This window comes from Schistocerca cancellata, chromosome 8 (genome assembly GCF_023864275.1).
Source record: "Schistocerca cancellata isolate TAMUIC-IGC-003103 chromosome 8, iqSchCanc2.1, whole genome shotgun sequence".
Taxonomy (NCBI): Eukaryota; Metazoa; Arthropoda; class Insecta; order Orthoptera; family Acrididae; genus Schistocerca; species Schistocerca cancellata.
The window spans coordinates 464,972,885-464,987,646 of NC_064633.1; the positions used below are offsets into that span (position 1 = coordinate 464,972,885).

Sequence of the window (14,762 nt, forward strand, 5' to 3'; positions counted from 1 at the left end):
TGTTAAGTTTGTGCTAAGCTATACTTTAGATTCCAGCACATGGTGAGCTTTTGACTGACTTGATTACATGGCTTAAAACACAGTGCACTAGCCTGCGAGACAGGGAGGTGAGCCAGTACCGACTCGAATCTATGGAACAGACTAACAACTGCTGAAATGGGACTGAGCTGAAATGGTGCATCCCAGCTGGTGGCCTACTACTGGTTGACATCAACCAACTCCAGGGTGTCTTCTGAGTGTCCTCAGTTCACAGTCCACACTGGGATGTCACTTCCACAGTGAGCAGCTGGCCGGTCACTACATTTGCAATGGCATGGTCAGCCTACACTGAACTTTGCTGCCCCTGTGTGCCAGACATCTGTAGGCTTGACACAGTTCTGTACCCACCAAGGTGCTGACTTCACTTCTTACACAGCCATCTATCTGCTGATATCTTTGCATTGGTGGCTGTCTCCTGCTGTGCTAAGCAAGCACCACCACCCAGGGTCAACACATGGCACAGGGGAGCTGACTACATCGGCTGTGCGAATTCTGCTAAATAAGGCATGTTATTTTCACCACCTTTATAATTCCAAGATAGCTCAGGAACTGATACTTCATACATGCTGCACTGCCTCCCAGTGTGCCCCCTTATACAGTACACAGTTATGAACTGCTGCGATGAACACCTGCTCAGAAAAGGAGGATGATCTCCGAAGGAAACCTTTAAACTTGGATTTTGTGGAGTTTATTTTTTGGATTTTATTTTATTTTAAATTCTACTGGAAGCCTATTGAATATGCAACCCGCCAAATAGTGCACAAATCTATGTACAGTGTTTAAGGAGGTGTTATCCAAGTGCATACTGTTTTTCCATGTATTGTTCACCGGATGAAAGTTACAGTTTCTTCTGAATGAGACAATATAATCAACAACAAATCTCATAATGGAATATACAAGTATGTACAGGATGGTCATTCCTGCAGAGTAATTGAGATATCCCCCATTTTATGGAAAAAAAAAATATTTGGGTCCTCAGAGATTCATTAACCCTGTGGTGCATGATTTTCACTGCTGTGAATGTCTCTTGACAGTCATTTCTCTGGTTTTTCAATTAGTTATGAGGCTGCCAATGTATGGAGGACACAACAACAGTAGGGAATGCCCACTGCAGTGGACTGTGTGAATTTGCAGCCTCGGGACTGAATGGAAACGCCAGACAAGTGACTATTGAGAACTGTCCGCTGTAGTGGAAGCTGTGTGTCACAAGTTTAAAATAGGGATTTTACTGCATAATCTTACTTCAGTGCTGTATGCTCACTCCTAAAGCTCTAGAGATGTCAGATCTCGGAGCACTTTCTAATACCTTTAGTGTAGTTAAGTATGTGATGCAGTTCCTCTACAACTGAGTACTTCTTTTTATTTCTGGCGATTCTTAACTTGCAGTGACATTTCTGCTTTTACTAGCACTGTTCAATCACACCATTATTTTAAGAACTTAGCTAAACCTTGAAGTTCTTTTGGGTGTAGAGAGTCATAGCTTGTCAAATGTACCTTGTTCATATGAGGTGTGATTGGAAAGTTTTAAGAATGGATCCACTACTGTTTACTGGTTTGGCAGGCAGGTACACAGAGGGTGGGGACTGAGTCATTGCCTTATCCTTGAACGCCCTCTGACAGGAAACTGTGTTTCCTTTACTGAGTTGATTGTGGCAGCTGATTGAGTGTGGGTCTGTTAGGACTTGTTGCCAGATTCTGTCTGCGTGAAAAAGAACACAGAAACAGAGCAACGAGTTCATGTGAAATTTTGTTTTAAAACCGGGAAACCAGTTTCTGAGACTTATGAGCTTTTAAAAACAGCTTTTGGAGATATTTGTATAAGCCAGTCAAATGTTTTTGTCTGGTTCAACAGATTTAAAAATGGCTGCGAATCATTTGAAGATGAACCACAGTCCGACTGTCCTTCCACCTCAAAAACGAATGAAAGTGTTGTGAAACTTCACGACTTAGTGTGCTCTGATTGTAGACTTACAATCAGGGAGATGGCTAATGAACTTAATTTAAGTTTCTATGCAGTTTAGTCAATTTTAACTGAAGATCTGAACATGCATTGAGTGTCTGCAAAATTCATTCCAAAAGTGTTGTCAAGTGACCAGAGACAATACCGACTTGAAGTGTGCCAAGAACTTATTAATCGGACAAAAAATGACCCAGTTTTGTTAAATAGGGTAATTATAGGTGAAGAATCATGGGTATATGGATATGATCCTGAAACCAAAGTGCAGTCTTTGCAGTGGAAGACTCCAGGTTCACCACAACCGAAAAACGCACAGCAAAGTCGGTCAAAGGTGACGACAATGTTCATAATTCTTTTTGATTCTACTGGTAGTGCGCATCATGAATTTACTCCTGGAGGGCATACAGTTAACCAGGATACTACAAATTTGTCCTCAAGTATTTGTGTGAAAAGATGCAGAAGAAAAGGTCTGCCTTGTGGAAAGACAGAAGTTGGGTGCTGCACCATGACAATGCTCCGGCTCGTTGTGCCTTCTCCATCGTTGAATTTCTGACCAGATTCAAAATTCCTGTGCTTCCACAACCAACATATTCCCCTGATACGGCCCCTATGGACTTCTAACTGTTTCCTAAACTGAAATTTTCACTGAAAGGGAAGCGATTTGACTCGATTGAAGACATCCACACAAATACGGAGAGTGTGCTTAACACACTCCAGGAAAAAAAATTTCCAGGAATGTTTCCAAAAGTGGAAACACCATTGGAGATGGTGTGTTCAGTAACAAGGGGACTACTTTGAAGGAGATGTATCACAGTAGTACGTTAAGTACCACCATTGTACAACTACAAGCCCATTCTTAAAAATTTCCAATCATACCTCATATGTAATGAATAAAAATGCATTCTTACATGGTGGGTACATTATGTTTTAATAAGAGCTGATCAAATGAATGTCAACAACTGAAGATCAATTTTGATATAGTTCACAAAATGAACCCAGTTCACAAATTCGATACGTTGTGCGTCTGATCTACTGAACAACTTTCAGTGGTGATTTAAATTAGTGTGTGACATGATTGGCAACAGCACTAAACCAGCTATTGACAGGATAACATGCTTCAACCACAGATATTAATGGCACATTGTAGATACACAGTATTTATTATTGGAAGTTTTATGTTGAAAAGATGGAGGAAAATAAGTGGTGGAAACTTCAAGACATAGGCGGAACATAAAAAAAATTGTGAGATATCCTTAAAGCTAGGAAGGTATCACTGAATCAGAAAATTCAGGCAATCCGCATGTTTATTTACATATAAAAGCCAACTTCCAAATTTTCCTTTGTGTAGAACTGCTTGTGCCAGATTGATGTGCCAATTCAAAATTCTACAGTCTAATATTTTATTGTTCATGTCACTCCTGCATAATCTTTCACTGAACATGTCAATACCCACATGTATCATGATATATTGAGAAAGTTCAGACATTTGTGAGTGCAGCAATAAATTCATGCTATTACTGTCAATTTTAGGCTTAGACTTAACTTGTGCTCTTCTAAAAATTGTCTACAATGGTAGACCCATCCACATTCAAAAACAATTGTTCTCTAATTTCATCGTATAATTGCATTAGAAACTGGTTTACTTCTGAGAATTTTCAGACACTTACAAAAGTATATTTTTGAAAATTTTCATAAGTTATGAGTATTGTAGGAAATTTATTTTGTAGAAAATCAGCGTTTGTGATTTACAGTTACTGTCAAACAATAGTTCATCCTGAATTTCAGTGTATATCAACATGAATAAACATACATTTTTGAGAATTTTCAGTATTTAACATAGCAAATAAACACTAGTTTTGAGGGTGTCAGTGACAGTAACCTCAAGAAGGCTCAGGAAACATAATTTTTATCAATTTTTCCCCTTTTCTTCTGCCTTAACAGAAATCACATAATGTGTATTAACTGCTTCATTTCTTAAAGGGAATTGGTAAAATTCTGATTAAATGATATTCATAAGGCTTAGTTTAAAGTTATTTGTTCAGTCCTGTAAAGCACCGCACAAGCCTTAGTGAATACCAAAAGTTAACACTTTTCTCGAACATGGGGTGAGTTCATAAGCAGCTGTCAATTGCTCTGACAACTGTCAAATGATTGGCAGTTGCTGTTAATCAGCATGTCAGGACAGAATCTGAGTGTCATGTGCCAGAGGTGCCAAAGTACCTCAAGTACTATCATCTTCAATGGATCCTGTTTCTTCTGCAGGAAGTACAACCTAACCTAACCTAACCTAACCTAACCGGATCTGTCATTATCCATCTACTTGAGTTGGGTAGTTTGGGGGAGGAGACCAGACAGTGAGGTTATCGGTCTTGTCGGAAAAGGGAAGGATGGGGAAAGAAGTTGGCTGTGCCCTTTCAAAGGAACCATCCCGGCAGTTGCCTGGAACAATTTAGGGAAATCACGGAAAACCTAAATCAGGATGGCTGGATGTGGGATTGAACCGTCATCCCCCTGAATGCTAGTCCAGTGTGCTAATCACTGCGCCACCACATTCGGTCCACATCTGCTTGACTATGAGTGGCATGTCAATAGTGGTTCTACGTTTCCTGTACAGGGTAGATAGATACCAGAGAGAATTGAGGGTGTTATACCGATCCTGCTAACCAATAAATCTGAGGTGCTGCCTTTCACCAAAACTGAGCCACTGGGACTCGTTTCACTTGTTGGGAAACCTGCTTAACTCTGTGGCTAGAGTAGTCAAATGCAAAAGTACAGGATCTATTAATCATCGGCAGTTCCAAGAGACAGCATACAACGGTATCCCATACGAAAATGGCAGCACTTGACAGGTATGAACACCATGTGTACTTCAGTGTGTATGCCTGGGGGGCCTCATTCTAGCAACCAATGGGGGTACAGGGTTCAGTCAACTGCAAATTGTGGTGCACATTGGAACAAACAATGCCTGTCATCTGGGCTCCAAGGTTAAACTGGATCATTCCAGCAACTAGCAGAGAAGATTGAGAAGACCAGCTTTGCATACAGAGTTTCAACAAAGCTTACAATTTGCAGCACTATCCCCAGAACTGATCAGAGCCCCCTGGTTCAGAGTCAAGTGGAAGGACGGAACCAGAGACTTCAAAGGGTCTCTGACAAGTTAGGCTCAGACTTCCTGGACTTGCACCATAGGTCTGAGAACTGTAGGATCTAGCTACATGGGTCAGGTGTGCACTACACATCAGAGGCTGCTAACCAGATAGCTGACTGCAAATTTCATACAAGGGCTTCTTAGATTAGGCGTCTCTTCAGCCAGTCCTCATAACTGTATGACGCCCAGAAGTATTAGTATAAGATCCACAGGAATGGCTCCCACAGGTGAGAGGATTAAAATCCTAGTACTTAACTGCCAAAGCATTCACAATAAAGCACTAGAGTTTGAGCACTACTTTTCACATAATACTAGCTACAGAAAGCTAGTTAAAACCTGAAGTTGACAGCAGTGAAATTTTTGGGGACTATTTAAGTGTATATAGAAAAGGGATACTACTAGGAAATGGAAGTGGTGTATTTACAGGGTGTATACGCGGACAAGGAAAAAAAAATCCCGGATATCCTGGTTAAAAATGCACGTTCTCCCGGGTGAAAACATACTTTTTCCCTGTGACAGTATATTTTCTATTGGAACTGTATAACTTATCAGTCCTTTGAATGGTTATGGTTTCATACACAGGTGTATAATTTCCCGGTGCTTTAGAAAGCGAAACACAGGGAAAAAAACACATTTTGGCAAGATCTTTGATGAGCAGCAACATGTACGCTGCATATTCTCGTATTACGGAAGTATACATTCGAATTCCACCAAACACCACATGTTACTTTCCGAAGCATTGAAATCGAGATTGCGATGTACTTTTGTAAGCCAGGCATAGCTCATGTCACATGATCCCACCAGCTGATGACAGCGGGTATTCAGAGCTGAGGACATGTGATGTAGTCAGCCAATAGCAACATCACTGTTAAGAAGCGCGAACACACAAACAGAAAAAGGTAATGGTTTAAATTAATATACATAGTGTTGCTACACAAAAAGCAAAGCTTTCACATATAATATTGGTCTCTATGGTTAATAAGCTGCAAGAGAAGCTATGCTTTCACATATAATGTTGGTCTTTTATGCACGTATTACAATGTAAGATATATCACACAAATGTGCCAGTACAATTTTTAATAACAACATAAATGTCTGATCTTCTGGGCTCAAAATTCATCTAAATGGCTCGTCATCAAAGAGTTGACTCTTAAATGAGAGTCAAATGCTCTGTGATTTAAGAAATTCATCGTACATTCTCGCACATAGTTCAACTTGCATAAAAGGAAATTTACTTTGATAGCAACGGTTTTCAAACCACCAATAGGAATATTTTCCTGCAACCTATTAGAAATAGGTTCGTTTCTGCAGTTGCCAGAGAGAGCCAGATGACAGGCATCACTGCACTTGCACAGCTACGATGTCATAGTGAGCCCCTATTTTCATACGTGTAAAACATTAAAAGACCTTACATTATGTCATAAAAGAAACAAGACATCAGAGGATACTCAAAGACCAATGGAATTTCGTGACCCATACTAAAACGTGCACATTTAAACTGCATATTTAAAGTGCACATTCGTATGTCCAGATTCCCAATGAAGTAGGCCACGACCTGATATTAAGCTTTTCAATGTAGTTTTCGGGATGTAAATTTTCTTGGAGTACCAGAACTATGTTATTTCTTGTTTGGTTCTTTATTATGGCATAATGCCATACGTGCTAGAAGTTGAAAATGTGCACTTAAAATGCAGCGAACAGTGTGTGGAATTAAACACTTCATTTCAAATATATTGTCTGCCTTAGTGGAAAAGATTAATAAAAGAAAATTTCTTTAGCAAACCAACAAAAATAACTTCATTGTTCTGCAAGGCAATTAATGCTTTACTGTCAGAAAGCTGGAAATAAAATAAAATCTGCAACTAACAACACATTTTAGCCTTCCATAATTATGTGAATGTATTTTAATTCACTGGATAGCGCCCGCCCATAGAAATCTGTTTTGTTTTGATTTGACGTGAGAGCAGTAAACAAAGAGGAAACAGCAAAATCACTCAATGTAAACACAGGTCATGTGGAGACTACCCACTTCCCCACTATAACTCAGACTGCTCTGCGCATCAGCCCCGGATCTATGATATTTCTGAACTGGGGCAATTCCCCACCACTCTCTCGAGTGTTTGAGATAGGACATCAAAAATTAGAAAAAAATTGAATTTTCAAAAATATATTCATATTGTAGCGCACATCTTTCTGAAGAGTTTAATGTATAAAACATATGTGTTTGAGGAAATTTAAGACATGTTATTTTGTCGCAAACATGCCGAATTTCAGAGCCACACCTCTTCACACAGCATTCTCCTATGGCAAGTCACTGTATTTTGCTCTCTGGAATTGAACGTGTATATTTTGTATTGGATGCCATCACATCATATTCAGGACAGTGGAAATTAAAATGTCCTATGGTGCCTCTTATACTTAAAGTCTGCCGGTTTGACATCCTTAAAAAAAATCAGTTGTACTCGGATCACAATGAAGTGGGAAATCTACATTCTGTGAATTTTAATCTCAGATTATTTTTGCCATGAAGTAGGGTCAGCTCTGATTACCAAAAGAGTATTACTAAATTTGACCTTTAGCAGTGTGATAGGGACTTTTAAAGTAAAAGACACTAAAAAACTGAGGATAACTCGGGGGGAAAGGGAGAGATGGTTAGTGGAAATTACAAGGAGAGATACAAAAACAAACTAGCGGAACACATAATTATGACTCTAATGAAAAGAAATGCAGGTCGGCAGGGCATCTAGCCAGGTGAATGGTTGGTAAAAGACTGAGGACATCCTGTGCTTGACTGCAGAAGGTCAAGATGATGATCTAATGGAAAAGATACACATACATATACGGAATAGAGATAATTTATGATTATCGAGAATAGTGATAAAAATAATTTATTGCCAAATATTAAAATCATACACGTACTTTCATTCTTATTGTTCGCACCTCATTCTGACATGCACAACTCAAATTTTTGTAGAAAAAAAAAAAAAAAAGAGTTTATTGGCTTTGCAGTAATAATTAATCTCGAAGTGTATCACTGACACGTCAGTCATGAATTTCATATGGCTGATCTATAGTTAATTGCAACTGGCTCAAAAATAATTGCAGTTCAATAGAAACAACTTGATAATGTAACTGATGTTTAATTTTTACCGGAAAGCAATCATCAAAGATTACTGGCTCTGGTACGACTTCCAGTTTTCCATGAGCAACTCTCATTTTGGCTGATAACACCACTTTCTCAAACTGCGTCTCGACAAAAACTTCAGCCTCGAGAATGCCTTCCATTTCTGGTGCAACAACCACTACACGAAAGACAGCAAAGAATCCAGGTTTTAGTATCTGCTGTAAATGGAAACAAACAAAGCAATTAAGAAGCCTGATTTCTGACTACATAATACAACATTTCTTACAAGAAAAAAAATTGACTCAGCTCAAAGCACTTGTCTGGACAAGCACAATAAGAAGCTAAATAATATATGGCATTTGGACTACAAACAACAAAATTTATGATAAGAGTTAGCCAAATGTGAGATATGCTATATACATTAAACCATCCATCACCTTTATTACAATCTGAGTTTATCTTGACAGTCACTTGTGTCAATTACCAATAATGTTATTCAAAAACTAATTTATCAAGAAATGTGGAGAACTTTTCTGCTTCTCTTCTGTTTAGAAAAGGAGGAAAACTGCTGGCAATTTGAGCTCTGATACTATAACAGTGCCTGTGAATATATATTCCACACATGCTAAAAGACAGATTTTTTTAAATTTATTTATTTTCTTTTATTTTAGTGTCCAATGCTTATCACACTAGGTCAATAACATTTAAGTCACCTGAGTGAGCTATTATGACCCCCCCCCCCCCCCCCCCGTCTCTCTCTCTCTCTCTCTCTCTCTCTCTCTCTCTCTCTCCTCTTTTCAACCAAACACTTTCATAGCCCTCCCACTACATTTCTTTGTATTTCTGTCTTTACTGAATGGGAATGACCTTCTGCAACTGAAACTACATGTTCCTCTGAATGAGCATCTGTTGCAGTCTACATGCTGCAGGACACAGCAGCTTATCTTAAATTACACACTGCGATCAGTCAGAATATTGTGACCACCACAAAAAAGATGATGCACATTTCATCGAGGACAAAATACAGTGTGACATTTACATGAGGTGACAATATTATGACAGGGAAAGTTGCCACTCACCATACAGGGAAGACACACACACAAACACACAAACACACACACACACACACACACACACACATACAAGTCTCACACATGACTGCAGTCTCGAGCCCCTGAAACCACACTGTGTGTGTGTGTGTGTGTGTGTGTGTGTGTGTGTGTGCATGAGCGCGTGCGCATGCGCGCTTGTGTATGTCTATTGCTGATGAAGGCCTTAATGGCCAAATGCTGTAATTTAGTGTGTCTTTTTGTTGTGCCTATCTGCGACTCAGCATCTCTGTTGTATGGTTTGTGGCAACTTTCCTTCTCATAATATTGTTACATTCCATCCTGGGTTTTTCATCATATGATGTGACTTGCATACATCAAAATCACCCAGGAAACTGTTTGACTGACATGATTTCAGCAGTAGCTGTGACAGCGCAGAGTTACAAGTGCACAACTGAAATGGCTAGGCTTCACAGATGTTAACCTCCTATTGTTATTACTATCCTAAAAAATCGGATGAGTAATTGAGCAAGAATGTTCCCCAGTCCAATACTTGAATTTTAGGAGAAATGTAGCTAGGTAGTGATGAAACTCTTATGCCATGGAAGGAAGTCCATCTGTTTCTGTCAAGCATCTGTGGTTGTTACAAGGGCACCATGAAATATGTTGACAATGTCATACTTATTGCTGAAAGCTTCTTGTCTTTTAAGTACAATGTTTCTGTTATAGCAAATGGTATTTTCTAGCAGCACAACTGTCAACTTCACATGACCAGAATAGGATAGTGAAAAGAATAATGATTGTTTCTACTTGATGTCGAGACATCGAAATTTACCAAACAAAAAACTAGCAAGTATGTCTAAGATGCCATTACGCACCATCTAATAGCTCATAAATTACCACATCATAATCATCGAAATGACAGTTTGGCATCACCCAAAAAGTCTACTCCATGTTTTTCATTCCAATAGATGACAGTACCAATTCTAAGTTCCAGAAGGCATGTCATCAGACAGAGGACAATGCCATGTCCAATTGTAAGAAACAGCATTTCCTTGTCCACCGGCATGCACTGAACTAGCGTGAGTGACAGTCTCGGTGTAGTATCCTGCATCTGTGATTTTAAGAAGTTTGGCTTCGCAAATCCATGTCTAAAAGACAACCAGACCAATTTTTTTCTTTATTGTTTTAATTTTTTGTGGCTTGTAGTTTTGAGATGAAGCTTAGCACTGCCTGCAGCACCACAATCACGTAGTTTTGATTACAGCAACGCAACCAGCCATACTTGCATTTTCCTGTCACATAGTGAACAATGAATTAGTGTCAGTGACATTTTCTATTATTCTAGTAGCTTACCTTTTTGACTTTAAGCCGTCTGGTACGACAAATTCGTCGCTGAAAGACAACAGGGCTCGTTTTTATTTATTGCTTTCATTCGAATTTTCATATTATGATTAATAGTGTGTGTGCTTGCTGTGTGCAGATGCAGGAGGACTCGAGGACAGCTGAAGACACATTAAGCCACAATCGGTCTCCTGCTGACTGCTGGCTTGAAGTGTAGCAGTTCCAAAGAAACTGATGTGTCACATAGGACACATTAAGTATCGCTTGTTTTGTCCAGAAGCCCTGCTGTCGAGGTGTTTTCCAGCATACCTATTGCAGAACTACACTCCCCTTAGGCTGAGTGGCAGGTTGTAACTTGGGCTTGTTGCTGGAGATGGAGGGACAACATGGAGACTGGCAGCCTGGCTTCACCTCTCCACGCTACAGGAAGACAAGTGGCTGTTCATTAAGAAGTATCCAAGGAAGTATGTACATGAGTGAGGGGAGGGTTTTGCTGATTATTGGAAGTGCATTATGAAAGTACCTTAGGGAAATAGTGTTGCAAAGAAGGGTAATGTGCACTCAGTATGCCTGCCAGGAGGCCTCATCCAAGACTTGGAGGACACCATGCCTGTGGCTATTAAGGATACAGAGTGCAGTCCTCTGCAAGTTGTGGCTTATATTGGTGCCAATTATGCCTATTGTTTGGATTCTGAGGCCATCCTCAGTTCCTCCTGGCAATTTGTGAAGACTGCTGGCCTTGCTTATGGCATGTAGTACCAACCTATAACGGACTGCGGTGATTTTGTTTGGCTAAATGTGAAGGATCTCAATTAGAACTCTGTTATTTCTATGATTGTCTTGGATGCAGATTTCTGGACTTGTGTTATGAGGTGGAGAATTTTAGGACTCCCCTTTCATAGTCAAGTATGCACTACATAGAGGAAGTAGCTACGCGAGTAGAAGAGTACATGTCGAGTACATACAGTTTTTTTTAAGGCTATGTGATAGTTTGAGGTCTTCTGATGACTGCTCGCCAGTCAATAATTGGAGAGCAAAATAAGACCATATATAAAAAGTAGATATACTCTGGATGTCAAGATTACAAATGTAAATTCCTAAGCAAGACCGTGAATTTGCCATTCTCCAGGAAAACTGCTTCCGGTCAAATCACTCAAAATGGAGAGCTGGATGAAACAAAAAGTAGAACAGAAAGCTCAGAAATATTTAAAGGGGGCCATGGAACATTTACTGATAAGGTGGGTTGGCCATCATAGGAGAGGGTGTGTTCACTGCAAATGACTAATATACACTCCTGGAAATGGAAAAAAGAACACATTGACACCAGTGTGTCAGACCCACCATACTTGCTCCGGACACTGCGAGAGGGCTGTACAAGCAATGATCACACGCACGGCACAGCGGACACACCAGGAACCGCGGTGTTGGCCGTCGAATGGCGCTAGCTACGCAGCATTTGTGCACCGCCGCCGTCAGTGTCAGCCAGTTTGCCGTGGCATACGGAGCTCCATCGCAGTCTTTAACACTGGTAGCATGCCGCGACAGCGTGGACATGAACCGTATGTGCAGTTGACGGACTTTGAGCGAGGGCGTATAGTGGGCATGCGGGAGGCAGGGTGGATGTACCGCCGAATTGCTCAACACGTGGGGCGTGAGGTCTCCACAGTACATCGATGTTGTCTCCTGTGGTCGGCGGAAGGTGCACGTGCCCGTCGACCTGGGACCGGACCGCAGCGACGCACGGATGCACGCCAAGACCGTAGGATCCTACGCAGTGCCGTAGTGGACCGCACCGCCACTTCCCAGCAAATTAGGGACACTGTTGCTCCTGGGGTATCGGCGAGGACCATTCGCAACCGTCTCCATGAAGCTGGGCTACGGTCCCGCACACCGTTAGGCCGTCTTCCGCTCACGCCCCAACATCGTGCAGCCCGCCTCCAGTGGTGTCGCGACAGGCGTGAATGGAGGGACGAATGGAGACGTGTCGTCTTCAGCGATGAGAGTCGCTTCTGCCTTGGTGCTAATGATGGTCGTATGCGTGTTTGGCGCCGTGCAGGTGAGCGCCACAATCAGGACTGCATACGACCGAGGCACACAGGGCCAACACCCGGCATCATGGTTTGGGGAGCGATCTCCTACACTGGCCGTACACCACTGGTGATCGTCGAGGGGACACTGAATAGTGCACGGTACATCCAAACCGTCATCGAACCCATCGTTCTACCATTCCTAGACCGGCAAGGGAACTTGCTGTTCCAACAGGACGATGCACGTCCGCATGTATCCCGTGCCACCCAACATGCTCTAGAAGGTGTAAGTCAACTACCCTGGCCAGCAAGATCTCCGGATCTGTCCCCCATTGAGCATGTTTGGGACTGGATGAAGCGTCGTCTCACACGGTCTGCACGTCCAGCACGAACGCTGGTCCAACTGAGGCGCCAGGTGGAAATGGCATGGCAAGCCGTTCCACAGGACTACATCCAGCATCTCTACTATCGTCTCCATGGGAGAATAGCAGCCTGCTTTGCTGCGAAAGGTGGATATACACTGTACTAGTGCCGACATTGTGCATGCTCTGTTGCCTGTGTCTATGTGCCTGTGGTTCTGTCAGTGTGATCATGTGATGTATCTGACCCCAGGAATGTGTCAATAAAGTTTCCCCTTCCTGGGACAATGAATTCACGGTGTTCTTATTTCAATTTCCAGGAGTGTATTATGTCTATCAAGGTCAAAATTTAATCTGACTGCAAAATTCTCTGGGTGCAAGTAACTAGCCTGTCTCAACTCAAAGTCATTGTTGAATGTTTTCACTTGCCACCCAATTCCACTGTAACAGTTGTAGAGTCATTCAAAGAAATTCTACATCAGCAGCATGAAAGTACCATTATCATACAATATTAGTTGAAAGCGACTTTAGCCTACCGAGTGTAGACTTGTATGTTCATGGATTCACTGCAAGTGAATGCATAAACATCCCAGTCTACACTCAGTAGTTTAAAGTCACTTTCTATATGATTAGGGTACTGTCTATACCATTGCAGGTGGTATAGACAGGTAGCAGGTCGGAATGCTTTCTCCAAAGACTGCCTTCAGCAACAAGTGGACAATCCACACACACTGGAAATATTTTAGACCTCAGCTACAAACTGACCTGACCTTGTGACCTTGTCAGCAGTGTCAGTACAGAGACAAGGCTTTGCAATATCTATATCATCATAGCCATGATGTTTACTTAAGTTAATAAACCCGCCAAGAAGGCTACAACATTTTTTATGCTGGAAAGAGCAAATTAGCAGTTGTTAACTTTCGACTTAAACGGTGAATCAACATCATATAATTCCAGAATGATGGACAAATATGAATTATATGCAAAGATTAAACTGAGCTGAAAATACATTTTGGAGAAATATACACTGAATAGTTGATTATGGATGGAAAAAGTCCACCATGGTTTAATAACAATTCATAAAATAGGCAAAAGTTGGTAGAAATTCAAGCATCTATAGAACGATCAATATGTGAAATGTACATCTTCCACCATCTTATGTTTGGGAAAGATCAGGCTGAGAATAATCCAGTCAGGTTTGGCAACAGAAGACAGCAAAAGGGAAGCTGAATTTTTAAATTTTCCACTTAAAAAATCACTCAAGAGGGAGGATCATACAGGCATGTGATTGTTTGCCCGTATGGAGGGCATAGATATGTGCTCCCATGCCATTGAAAAGCAAGTGTAAAAGTTGAAAACAAACAAGTCACCGCGACAGAACAGACTCCCAATTCAGTTTTCTACCGAGAGTACTCTACGGCACTTGGCCCTTACTTGGCTCTCCAATTATTGTGAATGTCTCAGCCAGTGCAAAGTTCCAAGTGAATGGAAAAAAATACAGGTACTCCTAGTAAGTTAGAGGACAAAAGTATGGACTTTTAAAATTATAGACTAGTATACTGTATTTACTCGAATCTAAGCTGCACTTTTTTTCTGGTTTTTGTAATCCAAAAAACTGCCTGCGGCTTAGAATAAAGTGCAAAGTAAGTGGAAGTTCTGAAAAATGTTGGTAGGTGCCACCACAATTAACTTCTGCCATCGAATATATGTAGCGC

General features: G+C 41.1%; 1 protein-coding gene across 5 annotated transcripts in view; it reads right to left on the reverse strand.

Annotated features, from left to right (window-relative positions):
* LOC126095349 (transmembrane protein 131) overlaps positions 1-14,762 on the reverse strand; it is a 345,609-nt gene that overhangs the window by 137,487 nt on the left and 193,360 nt on the right. For 4 of the 5 annotated variants that reach the window (XR_007521958.1, XM_049910155.1, XM_049910153.1 and 1 more), the window contains exon 14: positions 8,295-8,486. Coding sequence is in view for 4 of the 5 variants with exons in the window: in XM_049910155.1 (XP_049766112.1) it covers positions 8,295-8,486 (192 nt within the window). In the remaining variant the exon portion in view is untranslated. The remainder of the gene's footprint in view (positions 1-8,294; positions 8,487-14,762) is intronic. The other variant, XM_049910154.1, reaches the window with a different exon arrangement.